The sequence below is a fragment of the Myotis davidii genome, unplaced genomic scaffold, assembly GCF_000327345.1.
Source record: "Myotis davidii unplaced genomic scaffold, ASM32734v1 scaffold161, whole genome shotgun sequence".
NCBI lineage: Eukaryota > Metazoa > Chordata > Mammalia > Chiroptera > Vespertilionidae > Myotis > Myotis davidii.
Genome location: NW_006291567.1, coordinates 537,690 through 551,989, shown reverse-complemented (window position 1 = coordinate 551,989; position 14,300 = coordinate 537,690). Strand labels below are relative to the sequence as shown.

At 38.3% G+C, this 14,300-nt stretch overlaps 1 protein-coding gene across 2 annotated transcripts in view; it reads right to left on the bottom strand.

Moving 5' to 3' along the window:
- The window catches only part of LOC102770778 (chromosome unknown open reading frame, human CXorf23), a 50,718-nt gene that overhangs the window by 21,874 nt on the left and 14,544 nt on the right, over nt 1-14,300 (bottom strand). The window contains exons 5-8 of one of the 2 annotated variants that reach the window (XM_015564874.1): nt 8,293-8,465; nt 5,464-5,581; nt 4,712-4,775; nt 3,126-3,241 (exon numbers count right to left, since the gene is read on the bottom strand). In XM_015564874.1, coding sequence (XP_015420360.1) covers nt 3,126-3,241; nt 4,712-4,775; nt 5,464-5,581; nt 8,293-8,465 — 471 coding nt within the window. The remainder of the gene's footprint in view (nt 1-3,125; nt 3,242-4,711; nt 4,776-5,463; nt 5,582-8,292; nt 8,466-14,300) is intronic. The other variant, XM_015564875.1, reaches the window with a different exon arrangement.

Sequence of the window (14,300 nt, the reverse complement as noted above, 5' to 3'; positions counted from 1 at the left end):
ACAAATGCTCATCTTGGACTACCAGGCAAGCGCCATGTGCAGGGGCTATCTGGAGTAAGATCGAAGGAGCCTGGTTCCAAAGGCTCTACCCTACCATGCTCTGCCTTCCTGCCTCTAATTTTTTTTTTTTACATGAAAGGATTGTTCCTCTACTCTTACAGTTCATTTTCCACCCAACAAGCACAGTGATCCTTTTAAAATTTAATGAGATTATGTCTCTTCTCGGATTAGAAACCAAAATGTTTTCTAATCTCCCTCAAAGTAAATTACAAAGTCTTCATGTTCTCCAATGTCCTTTGTGATTTGGTCTTATCGAACTCTCTCCCTTTTTCACTGTGTTACAACCCCATTGGCCCCTTTCTAATCCTTAGACAAGAGCAAGTGTGATTCTGCCTCAAGGTCTTCACATTTGCACTATCCCTTCTAAAAAACCCTATGGCTAATGCACATAATCACATCCCTGCTCAATTTTAAAAAGCACACAAACATAAGTGCATTCCATAACTATTGTAAGTAAAATCATAACACGCTATCACTCTATTAAAGTTCCTCTCTGCCTTACTTTTACCTACCCTGACTGAAATATATTTATTTTTTCTTTCTCTTACAATTAAATTATAAGCTTCATGAGGGCAAATGCTTGGTGTATAGCTTTTCACTGTATGCCCAGTGCTTAAATAATGACTAGAACATAGAAATTAAATATATAAATATTTGTTGAATATATGAATAAAAGATTTCTATAAAGTTAATTCTAGTTCAGCAAAGTTATCAATGACGCAGCAATTCCAAACCTAAGTGTATACAAAAATGAGAACATATGTCCACAAAAAAAATGTGCACACAAATTTTCACAGCACCATTAGTCACAATTGCCAAACAGTAGAAACAACCCAAATATCCATCAATTTGGTGAGTGGATAAACAGAATGTGACATGTCCACACAATGGAATATTATTCAGCCATAAAAGGAATATTCATGTTACATAGAGGAATGTTGAAAACATTTTGGTACATAAAAACAGTCACAAAAGGCCACATATTAGATGACTGAAATGATATGAAATGTCAAGAATAGTCAAAACAGACAGAAAGTAGATCAGTGCTTGCCAGGGGCAGGGCAGAAGGACATATAAGAAGTGACAACTAATGGGTACAGGGTTTCTTTTGGGCATGATGAAAATGCTTGGGAATTAGATAGTGGTAACAGTTATACAATTTTGTGAGTATACTAAAAAAATACTGAATTGTTCGTTCACTTTCAAAGGGTGAATTTTATGGCAATATCTCAATTAAAAAAACACACAAACTTCATGCTTCCACTACCTCACCAACTGACCCAGCAAAAGACATCTTGCAGGAAAAAATCTTTGCATGCTACAGCACCATCCTCAAGGCTAACATTAATAATATGTATCACTGACCAGCTATTCTGTGCCTTCCATGCATCACTCTACTTAGTCTTAACCACCACTGTGAGGTAAGTATAATTCTTATCTGTTTTACAGCTGAGGAAATAGAGACGAAATAAATTGTTTAATGTCAGTCACTACAGAGCCAGGCGTTGAATTCAGTGCTCAAAGTGTGAAGATATATTCTGAAGCATTCCATGGCCTTTATTTGTTGATTGTCTTAACTGTTTTTAAAATCCTCTTTCTTGGTACACTGAGTCTCTTACACTTGCTGAGTCAAGAAAAGCATGAGAGCTTGTGTCACTTTCACCTACCAAGGAATGAGATTTAAACTTTTAAAAAATATATACATGTTTTTATTGATTTTGAAGAGGAAGGGAGAGAGAGATATAGAAACGTCACTCATGAGAGAGAATCAATGACTGGCTGCCTCCTGCATGCCCCACACTGGGGACCAAGCCCGCAACCTGAACCATCACCTCCTGGTTTATAAGTCCACGCTCAACCACTGAGCCTCGCCGGCCGAGCTACTATTTTACTTTCAATTTTTTATATGCCTCAACACAGTTTTGCTATCTTTTAATTGGTCCCAAACTTATTGTCAGAATCAAGTCCAGTTTTAAACAAACTCCATATATTCTGACTTAAGACCTAGTTAACCATAGACTTAAAAATCTAGTCAAATATCAGTAATTTGACACTAAGGACCATGGGAAGGGAATTGGCATTTGCCCTTTCTAGTCATATATTCACATTTTCTGGGAGATCCAAATAGTATGAGAACTATTGGGGTGAACTGGAAATTTTGTCCCATTCAATTACACCACATAATCACATAGAGTCCCACCGTTACTATGAGTTCCATATAGTTTTTAAAACTAGAGATGAACTGGGGCCAACCTACAATACTCAGAGCCCCTAAAAAGAGGCATAAGTATGGGAAGGAAAAACAAGAATCTACTGCCAATCAATTTGCCATGGCATGGCTTATGTACTTTGCATGTACCAGCCCATTTACTATTCTAACCTCTCCATTGCCAATTGATTATTCTCATTTTAGAGAGGAAACTAAGCAAGTATGCCCAAGAGCTTACAAACTGGCAGAGGTGGAGTTCAAACTCCAGTCTCCTGTCTCCTGCATGCCACCTACTGGGAACTGAGCCCGCAACCCCGGCATGTGCCCTTGACCGGAATTGAACCCAGGATCCTTCCGTCTGCAGGCCAACGCTATAGCCACTGAGCCAAACTGGCTAGGGCTCCTTGCATTTTCTACTACACCTGCTTGTTTCATGGTCAGACATTCATGAAGAGAACTGCACTGACCTCAGCAAATTTTGCAATATTCAAAGAATACCAGAATCTAAAGGGCAAAATGTGTCTGAGTTTGAATCAGCTTGAGCCAAATAATCCATAAACTTGCTGGTCCTGGCTCTTGCTAATATTTAAAAAACTGTTATACTCTTTTCTCGAATTATCAAGACCTTAAATATTCACTTACTCCTCATAATTTTTGTTATTTAAATCAAACAGCATATGATGATCAGTGAATAACTTGAACCATTTTAATAGATTCTACCTAAATATATAAAATAGATTTGAAGGATTAAATCCTTATGCTAAAATTAAAATTATCACCACACAAAAATAATTGAAAAATATATGCTAATACCAAAAACTCCCTGATAACAGGATGTTTTTCATCTACTGATTACCTCTCTGCAGCACTATCTATGTGAAAACTGTGCTCATCTTCATTCTGTAACCGTTCTTTTCTCCTTCTTTCAATGTCATGTCGTAGGTCATTTGGATCTATTATTTTGACCTGAGTCTGAGGAATTTTGACAGAAGACAAACCATTCACATTACTGTTAGTTGCACAAAGACCATATCTAAAAAGAACCTTAAGCAAAAGTCCTAAGTAAGTTATCTTGTACTCATCCAACTAATTGTAGTGTAAATTAATAAAAATATTTTTAGATACTGAGTAAGAAAAGCTTATGGCATTGAACCAGGAATCCCACTTCTGGGACTCTATTCCAAAGAAAAGGCTATCTACCCAAATATATTCAAAGTGCTATATTTAAAATAACAACAAAAAAACAATGAAAAGCAACTTAAATATAAAAAAATTAAAGGGGAAGGGAAGAATGATTTTATGGTAAATTTAAGTCAAAGGAATAATGTACAAGCATTTAAATTATGCTAATGTGGAAGTTATCATAAAAACGTTTATTAAAGTGTTTGAAAAAAATTTAATTGAAACTTAAGAGCCTCAATCATAAAAGGTCACAGGTGTTATTACAGTTTAAGTAAAAAGAAAAAAAGCATGGAGAACTGCCTATCCTATGATAGTGACTATGGTAAAATGCTAGAGGTAGGACTGCAAGAAAAGATGACCAAACCAGATTTTTGTGTTAAGGGGTTAGATTAGAGGATTTTTTTAGCCTCTAATTTTTAAAAACCCTCCAATTTCCTTTAAGTTGATTACAGTACTTTGATAAGTAGAAATTTTCTGAAAATTTCATTTATTTAATAAACTAACCTATCTCCATAAGTTCAATAAAAATTGTAACCATTCACAAATAAAACATTTATTTATTCTATCAGAAATGTATTAAAATCTCCCCTTAAGAAAAACTCTTTACTCTCAGTGAATAAACCAGCAGCTCTTTTAGAACTTAATATACTTCTAAAACAAGAGCCATGTTTCTTCCCGCTTGGCTAGTTATGACAGTTTTTCTAATTAGCCAAGAAATGGGTCACGGGAGGTCTGGGGTGGGAACCACCACACACAACACGTGACAATAAAAAAATTCAGCATTATTTCCATTATTTTGCTTGTTCATATTCCATATACTCTTTCACACATTTTACAATAAACAGAAGGACAATATCAAATAAAACTAAGTTCTTTTGCATTCACTCTACATACGATTTAAAAATACATTATGCAACTACTTTGGAAAAACTAGGTATCAAACATACTTTCTACAAGCTTTTCAGTGTAAAGTCTGGAATGAATATTAAAGGTTACAATTTTGTGTCAATTTTACAAAGCAGTTGCCCTTAGGGACTGTCTCTCTTAGGGAATATTTTTGTCTTTTGTAAGTTGTCTTTCTGCAACCTGGCCAATAACTAGAATCCGATGGAGAGCTTTGTAAGTTTCAGATTCTTGGATCTCAATCCTTCTTCTTCATCTACTTTAACTCCCTTTTTGTTACTCCCCATCCCCAGTTTCCTTTTCCATTCCGTATGCCAATGATAAAATAATCTCGCAACAAAAATTGTATGCACTTACCTGTTCTGAACCACATACCGTATTTTGTTTATTCCGAAACTCAGCCAAACACATATCTATTTTCCTAAAATAATAAAGACATATTACAATCAAATGATTATGTTATACACTGATACCTTCATTCCATTACTACAGAATGGAATTTGAAGCAAAACTGGTGTGTCTTGGAGGAAGCAAAAGAAACTTGCCATGAGGTAGTTTTTCATCTATGTGGCAGTTTCCCAAGACATTCATATCCTTTGAACAGCCCCCAGTGACACCTTAGTGGTTCTCAAATCACTAGTTTGTGTAACCTTAAACTTTACTCCAGTGATCTACTGCATTCTAACATTGCTTCAACTCAGCTCACAAAACAGGTGCCAGTAGCAGAAGACATATATGCTTTCATCCAGCTGTTCTCAGAACAGCCACTTCTGACCACATGAAGCAACCCATGATTTCAATGGCTCGACAACTGTCTTTCATTCTTCCAGTGATAACTTCACTAAGCAATTACTATAGACACAGCAGAATCAAAGTTAGGTAGGAAAATATTTTCAAAGTCCTCCACATTAAACAATGCTAGTCAATGGCTTCAGTACAACCTATCCCATCACAGTGCACAGGCCCCAGTACCTGCTTGGGTTTGTCCTATTTTTAGGTAGGAAATCCAGTCCTAGAGTCTACAGCAAGCCCAGGAGGCAGCACCTTCCCGCATCTCTTCTGAGGCTTATTCACATGAGTTAAGTGGGCATATAGTAATTAACCATTACCTGTAAATTTCTGGATCTAATTTCGATTTAATTTCATTTGCACCTTTTGTAGTTGGTGTATCTTGTATTTTTGAGAAACGCTCATGTAGAGTAACGTCAGATGATGGAAAAGTATTTGCTGGGGGGAAAAAAAGGAAGTTTTATCTCATTGTAAAACTGATTGCATTTAAAAGATTATATATATAAGCACAGGAAGAAAGGATTAAAAATCATCCAAACTGTATTCTCTTAAAAATATGTGGGACCTAAACATTCCACAGTATTCATAGTGCTCCCATGCTTTCTCAAGCCCAAGCAATAGTAATGTACCTGATTTATTAACCCATAGATTCTGTTCCTGTTTGACATGCCTGCTTACTTGTTGGGGGAAAAGACAGTAGCTTTCTCATAGTGAGGACCTTTTTTCTCCAAGACAAGAACTACTGTATTTGAGAAGCTCTAGTTCACCTCGAGTGAAAAGTAACTCGAAAAACAACCCAGAAATATAAAAATGATTCTGAACAAATGCTAAATGTTATGTTTACATATCACAGAAGGCCTCCTAATGCCATTTAACATTAACTGAAGTTCATGAAGACATTCTGAAATCAGCTATGCTGCAGGCTTTTAACAGGAGAGAGAGAAAGATAATACATTTGACTCATCAGAACGCTACTTAAGCAATCATTTCTCCTAACTTGCAGTTATTGTTCTGAGATAATCGCCTGGATTTTTTCTGCAATGCCAGCTCCCTTTCTGCCAAGAATCACACTTCCTTTGGGTAAGAGGGGCTGGAACTAAGAAGGCGAATTGTTTCAGACCTTATATTAGTACGTCAAAGTAAATATATGCCATAGTTTGAGGGATGCAGAGAAAATAATTCATTTTTTTGAAATATGTTTTTATGAATGTAAGAAAAGATTAATGTAGCCGAAACCGGTTTGGCTCAGTGAATAGAGCGTCAGCCTGCGGACTGAAGGGTCCCAGGTTCGATTCCGGTCAAGGGCATGTACCTGGGTTGCGGGCACATCCCCAGTGGGGGATGTGCAGGAGGCAGCTGATTGATGTTTCTCTCTCATTGATGTTTCTAACTATCTCTCTCCCTTCCTCTCTGTAAAAAACCAATAAAATATATTTTTTTTTAAAAAAAGAAAAGATTAATGTAATTATCTAATAAGATATATAAAATAAAAATTTTGGAATTCTCAAAGGTGTCTAGTTTATAATACCCATAATTACCTTATTTACACAGGATCATTTAGGAAAAGTTGTTCTACATGACTAAATTTTTCAATTAATAGAAATTGGCCAGCATAACAAAATGAGTCAATGCAAATCTTTATTTATTATACAACTCCCTAATGTTATAAAGTATGCCAAATCAAACTGGAATCTTTTATTGATCACTAAGCATCATCCTTCTGGCACAAAGTCCTGTAATGCCCTCATGGGCATTAAATACAGCCTGTGTGGTGGCTCAGTTGGTTGAGCGTCATCCCACGCACCAGGAGGTCTCAGACTCCATTCTTGGTCAGGGCACATGTCTGGGTTGTGGGCTCATTCCCCAGAAGGGGGTGTGTAGGAGGCAGCCAATCAATTTTTCTCTCTCAATGATGTTTCTATCTCTTTCTCCCTCTTCCTCTCTCTGCAATCAAGAAAAACTATTTTTAAAAAGAGTATTAAAAAAAAGAATGTCACCAGATTTCTTAACCCATAGATTCATATCTGGTTTTGTTGCTTCCTCCTTCATGTTCTGTTATCAGTTATTGTTTCTTGCTGCTCTCAGTTCACAGGTTTTTGCAGCAGCCAACCTCTCCCTTTGTAACTTTTGATTTATAATCTACTATGAGTTGAAGCGCCAGGTTATTGGAACTACATATAAAGCATAGCTAGGCCTAGGTGTCATGCTACCTTGAGAATCTAGTACTCTTTAAAATAATCTATATTAATAAAATGCTAATATGCTAATTAGACTGGACGTCTTCCAGACATCCTTCCTGATAAAGCTGGGGGTGGGGAGAGGGGGTTTGGCCAGCCTGGAAACTGCCCCAGGCCCCTTTCCCAGGCTGGCCCCATCCCCAGTGGGGACCCCCATCCCAATTAGGGGCGTGGCTGGCCTGCAACCACCCCAGGCCCCTCACCCAGGCTGGCCCCGCCCCCTAGCGGGGACCCCACCCCAATGGGGGCATGGCCAGCCTGCAAATCCCTGGCGGCCCCTCGCCCAGGCTGGCTCCCCGCCCCCAGCAGGGACCCCCACCCTGATTGGGAGCATAGCTGGCCTACAAACCACCCTCAGCCCCTTGCTCAGGCCAGCCCCGCCCCCTAGCGGGAACCCCTACCCTGATTGGGGTTGGCCCCTGCCCAGGTGGCCCCACACCTTAAGGGGCTCCCCCTACCCCTATCTGGGACCCCCTTCAGGGCAGGCCAGCTGGCCCCCACCCATGCATCAGGCTCCTATATAGGATTTGCACTGTTTATGCAAATTGACCCCAATGGCAAAACGACCAGAACGACTGCTGGACCATGTAATGGCGAACAGGGAACCGGGGGTGGGTGGCAGCGGGGGAGCGGGGTTGGCTGAGGGCAGCTGGGGAAGATGGCCCTGATTGCAGGCCAGGCCTAGGGACCATACCCATGCACGAATTTTGTGCACTGGGCCTCTAGTAATTAAATAAACAACTAGGCTTGAATTAATATTTGCTACTCTCTTCAACCGATTTCCTAATTAATGATCTAGCTGATAATGAATATGAATTACTATTACAATATCACAGATATTTTCCTATATCTCATGGAAAGTCAGTACATTATTCTTGTGTTATCCCTAATGTATGTGCAAAATATACCAACCTTTAATTTGATTAATTACAGTTATGATTTCCTGAGAAAATTCTCCTGTAGATTTGTTTTCAGTATTCTGAGCTGATTTAAGATGTTCAAACACTGGATGGAAGTTCTCACTCTTCTTGCCAACAGCAACCAAATCACATGACATCTGTCTCTCTGCCTTGCTAAAAGGAAAGCTGAAAAAAATTGTAAATGTAAATTTGAAAGTATTTTACTGAGAAAAACACTTACTAAAAATTAATCAAGATAGCTATAAAACTAAAAAGATGTTTATCTTTTCTTATAATTAAGGCACTAAATTGTATGCTATAAAATGTATACAACGATGAGGAGAAAATAGCTATAGATGCATGGTTTTGAGTTCTTTTCAAATCAGAAATCATTTAATATTTGCCACTTTAATAATAAGAATCTCAAATCCTGAGTTAAATAATTTTTACTTTAATAATACAGCAAAGCAAGGCATTAAATATACTCCATATGCAAAAAATAATCAATTAGATTATTTTCTACTCCCAGATATCCATAAGATTATAAATCCAGCAAGCTTATAGTATCTTAAAATACCACACTTTAAAAGCTGATATCAAACATAACAATTTCTCTGACTTCATTGAAACCCTTATATCTCTATATCAGTAATGAGAAGCTTAGAATAATATTTCAAAATCAAATTTTATTGAGACTAATCTAATCACTTAGAAAATCTCAGTAACCTCTCAGAAAACAGTCTCAGTTGTTAGCAAAGTTATGACCATTAAAACTAATTATAGTGTTTACCCCAAATGTATCCTTAAAGAAATGCTACTGTCTATTATATAAACCCAGGTATCTTACCATTTTAATGCTTTCTGAATCTTTATAACTTTCATTAAGAGCTCTCCTTACCCTTAGGTACCATTATAAAGCTATTATTATGACATATAGCTAACAATTATTGAGAGCTTACCGTATGCCAAACACAGGGGCTTAGAGCTTACAAACATGATCTCATTTCATCTTTACAACAGTCCTATGGGGAAGGTGTCATGGCACCAAGTTAATGGATGTCCGGATTATTTTGCTTTACATGCCCGAGGTCAAGCATTCATATGAACATAATCCTTCCAAGCGCCCTAATGGGAAACTAGACCTTATTCCAAGAATGCTGCTCTCGCTTAAAACTACTCTTAAATTCTTCATCTGGAGGAAGCTTATGTGTCACAGAAGAAAATGTCTCATTATTTTATCTTTATACCTCATTTTGAACCCAAAAGGGCACTAACCAGCTTACACCCATCTTACTCCTCTGCACTTAACTCTAAATAGCTTTGGGCTCTTGCCAAAAATCAAGTTCACTGTCCAAATATTTGAGATCTACAACTGCTAAGGTTCTTTATGAGAATGTTTCAGGCTCTGAAGATACATCCAAGAGAGAAACCTGTAATATCTATAATAATAAAAGCATAATATGCTAATTAGACCGGACATCCTTCCAGACGACCTTCCGGACAAAGCCAGGGCTGCAAGGGAAGCCCGGGTCCTGGATGGCGGAGGGAAGCCGGTGACGGCAGCCGGGGGAAGAAAGGCCTACTCTTGCACGAATTTTGTGCATCGGGCCTCTAGTGTTTGACATAACAGCAGCATAGATCCCATCTTCTTGGTTGGCACCTTCTCCATCAATAAAGCTTTCCTTAACCAGTAAACCAACCAATCAATCAATCAAATAAATACAGCAGCACCACTGGAGAAAATGATACTTCTTCACATAATCAAATGTACATGTGCACAGATTTACTTATTTAAGTCACATAAAAGATATATATCCATAACTGCTTCAGGGTTATGAAGGGCTTACAGATATTCTTTTTAGAGAGAAACATCAATTGGTTGTTCCCATATGTGCCCTGAATGGGGATTGGACCCGCAACCTGGGTATGTGCCCTGACCGGGAATCAAATCCAAAACCTTTTGTTGCAAGGGACAATGCTCCAATCAACTGAAACACACAGCCAGGGCCATATTCTTTAATTAAAAATTTTCATTCCTGCCCAGCTGGAGTGGCTCAGTGGTTGAGCATCGACCTATGAACCAGGAGGTCACGGTTCAATTCCCAGTCAGGGCACACAGGAGGCAGTCGATCAATGATTCTCTCGCATCACTGATGTTTCTATCTCTCTCTCCCTCTCCCTTCTTCTCTGAAATCAATAAAAACATTTTAAAAATTTCATTCCTCTAACAAGATGGCTTTAAGTGCCTATTTTTAACTTATCAGAGGAAAGGCTTCCATCTGACTTTCCATGCTCTCTGCTCTCGAATCAGTGCTGTTGAGACAACTCCCTACCAAGGCAGGAACATGGAGAAATGATTATGTAGCAGGTTGATGCCACTGCTGTGGATTCCTTGATTCATTAGAAAGATGTTCATGAGAAGGCCCATTTCCCTTCTCTTCTAATTTGCTCCTAGCTTCCCACTGTGTATCTGATAACTAGCTAAAATGCATTTAGTGATAAAAGCGAGAAGCTAGAATGGCCCTGTAACAACCTTCACTAACAAAAACTATAAATGCTGTTTAAAGGGGCTTTATGTTACAAAAAGCCTGCCATATCAAAGAATAACATAGCTTTTAAAAACATTTTATAGAAGGAAAATAAGACATTTAAATACAACTACATAAATACATCCATAAGAGGAAATCAATTGATACGTTTTTATTATAGCCTCAGTTTCTCCCAAGAGAAACAAGTTGATAAATCATTTCAGTAATTATTAAAATTTACATGTAATTTATTATTACTGGCATAACTCTTATACCCACTCCATGCCCAATTCTCAACCCATAGAAATAATGTGGTATACAGTGAAGCTGTATTTAATTCCTCAAATATTAGTGTTTAAACTTGTTAACAGTTAGAAAATGTATCCTAGGGTTACTCCACTGCAAGATTGTTAATAAAAAATGTTAAAAATAATTATTTTTCTAGAAAATATCCATGAAAATAATATAACCTAAAATTTTCGTGTTTTAAAAATTATGCTTTTACTATATTAAAAATCTTTTTGAGACTTGAGAATAAAAAGTGTTCTAGGTATTTACATTTATAAATTTAATCACCTCTTTGTTCACATTTTCCTTTTTACTATTTCCTGTGACATTACTGATGAGCAATTTAACAATTTCAGGAAATATCCCTAACACAAGTAGCTAAGCTTAAAAAGACCAAATATTCACTGAGATGAATTTCAGATAGTTAAAAAATTAAAATATAGCCCTAGCTGGTGTGGCTTAGTTGGTTGGAGCACTGTCCCGTGCACTGAAAGGTTGTGGGTTCGATTCTCAGTCAGGGCACATATCCAGGTTCGCGAATTTTAAAAAATTTAGATATAGCCAAATATCTGTATTCTAAACTGGTCTGATGAAATCTCCTCAACCCCTCCCCATTTTTTCCCTCTGTTTAATGATATCTTCCCTGATGTTCTGAGTGTTGTACATAATAACTAAGAAAACATAAAAAGCTACATTAAACCTTAATTTCCTCTTATACACAGCTAAGATCCATAAAAAAAAAAAACAAAACAAAACAAAAAAACACCACCAACTGCATGGCAAAACAACAGTAAAAAAAAAAAAAAATCCTGCCCAGGCCCGTTTTGCTCAGTGGATAGAGCACTGGCCTGTGGATTACAGGGTCCCAGGTTCGATTCCCAGTCAGGGCACATGCCTGGGTTGCGGGCTCGATCCCCAGTAGGTGGTGTGCAGGAGGCAACCGATCGATGATTCTCATCATTGATGTTTCTATCTCTCTCCCCCTCTCCCTTCCTCTCTCAAGTCAATAAAAATATAAACAAACAAACAAACAAAAACCCTGCCTTTAGGAAGCTTATAATAAGTAACAAAATCCATAAAACACATAAAGGTTTTCTTTTCTTAGTTTTCTTCCAAATATAATTAACATTTTGTATAGCATCTAACAGGTCATAAAGTACTTTCCCAATTATTAAATCGCTCCTGTCTCCTGAAGAACACATTTAGAATTTTGGGGGTTGAGGAAAAAGAGTTAGGGAGACTACTACTCCCTTAATTGTGCATCTCATTATTTGTTTCACAGAAGTCCCCTAACTGGCCTTGCCAACCCCCATGTCCTTTCAAGCCTCCTCATAGGAGGCATTCCCCTGGCAGCAGAACTGAGCCACCTGTCCTCTCCTATTAGCTAATCCTGTCAAATCAGGCTGGCTGTGTGGCAGTCCTGCCTTCGCAGCCTCCTGTACCTCTAAAGTCCTGGTGTATGGTTTCTGCCTTTCTTAATCTATAAAAATAAAATGTCTTTCATCTTTTCATCACGTGTCTAAAACACACCATAACCTTCAAAGCCTAGCTCCATGTCAACTACTGAAAGAAGTCTTCCCTACGTCTCCTAAGCTTGAGATCACTGGAGTTGCACACCACTTCATACATCACTCACTGTACCATGGTATTACCAACACCGTCCTATTGTCTGCAAGACCACAAAAGAAGAAGTCTATGTTATGCCCTCCTAGTCCCAGGGTACCCTAACAGGCTGTCTCACACAGGGTATATCCTCAAAAGATACCTGCTGAATGAATAAATGATAAATGGAAAATGATTTGGATCATTTCAAATGAGAGTCAGCTAAAAAGATAACAGATTTCCAATTTAGTTTTGTTTTTTTAACTTTTTGGCTTACCTTTTTTTTAAATTTTTACTTAATTTAGAGCAACTTAAAATTTAATTTTTTTATAATATAGAATCTCAAATATACACAAAAGTTCAGAGAATGCTATGATGAGCCTGTCAACCCAACTTCAATAGTTATCGGCCAATTGGAGCAGACTTATATAGCCAGGAGGAAATGCAGGTTAATTTGGGCCCAAAAAGGCATGGCCAGAAATGCTTAGTGACCCACCAGGAGACAAAAACCTATGTACCCCAACCCCAAACAGAATGTTCACCTCTCTCTATTAGACCCCTTGAGAACCACTAGGAGAAGCTAGGGTGAAAGGAATAAAAGGGAATCTTCTCTCCATTAATTTTTGATTATATATGAAATATTTTAGGGAGGAAAAGCCTTACTTTTTGGTGATACATAACAGTGAGGTAGCAGACTTATATATCACAAAAATATCTCCACCCACAGCTTCTTCTGCCTCCAGCTGAACAGTGCCTATCATAGGTAAACTTGTGTGATTAGGTCATCTTCCTTCAGTCCTTGCTATGGTTTTTTACACTGTTCCCCCACCTACACAGAACCCCTTTTCTCAAATCATCAGGGCTCCAATGTCTTCTGGGGCCCATTAGCCACCTCATCCCCTTTCAAACTGGGAAAAGATCTGATGGGGGTAGGGAGGTCCTCTTTGTATTTCTTCAGTGAGAAATAAAAGGATTAAATTGTGGCTGATATGCTCAGTCCAACATCAACTTTGCTAGCCAACCTTCCCATCCTAGATACCCAACACCAGCAGCCAGGGAGGTCAGAGGAGCCTCGGGTCCATCTGCACCAGCTTATTCTTTTCCAGAGACAGGCATCCCCCCTGTTTCTCCCTCCACTTCCTTCCTACCCTGACTGAGGTTGAGGCTCTCACTCTCTCACCACTCAGCCCAACATTAAACCACAACTCTATCTGCTCCAAGACTTCCAGATGTATACAACAGGTTTTTGGGGGGTTCATAATAGCCTAGTTCATAATGAGCTAGGCTTTTTCCTCAACCACAAAATTTTCATATTGTGACTCCCTAACTTACATTTTGAAACATATAATTATGAGACATATGTATCTTCTACCTCTGATAATGCAGTTTCTGACAGAGGGAGGGTCACTACAATATGTCCTTTTTTAAATTAAATCTTTATTGTTCAGATTATTACATTTGTTTCTCTTCCCCCCCCCATAACTCCCCTCCTCCCAGTTCCCGCCCCACCATCTGCCCTCACTCCCCACCCACTGTCCTCATCCATAGGTGCACGATTTTTGTCCAGTCTCTTCCCGCCTTTCCCACCACCCTATCCCCCCCA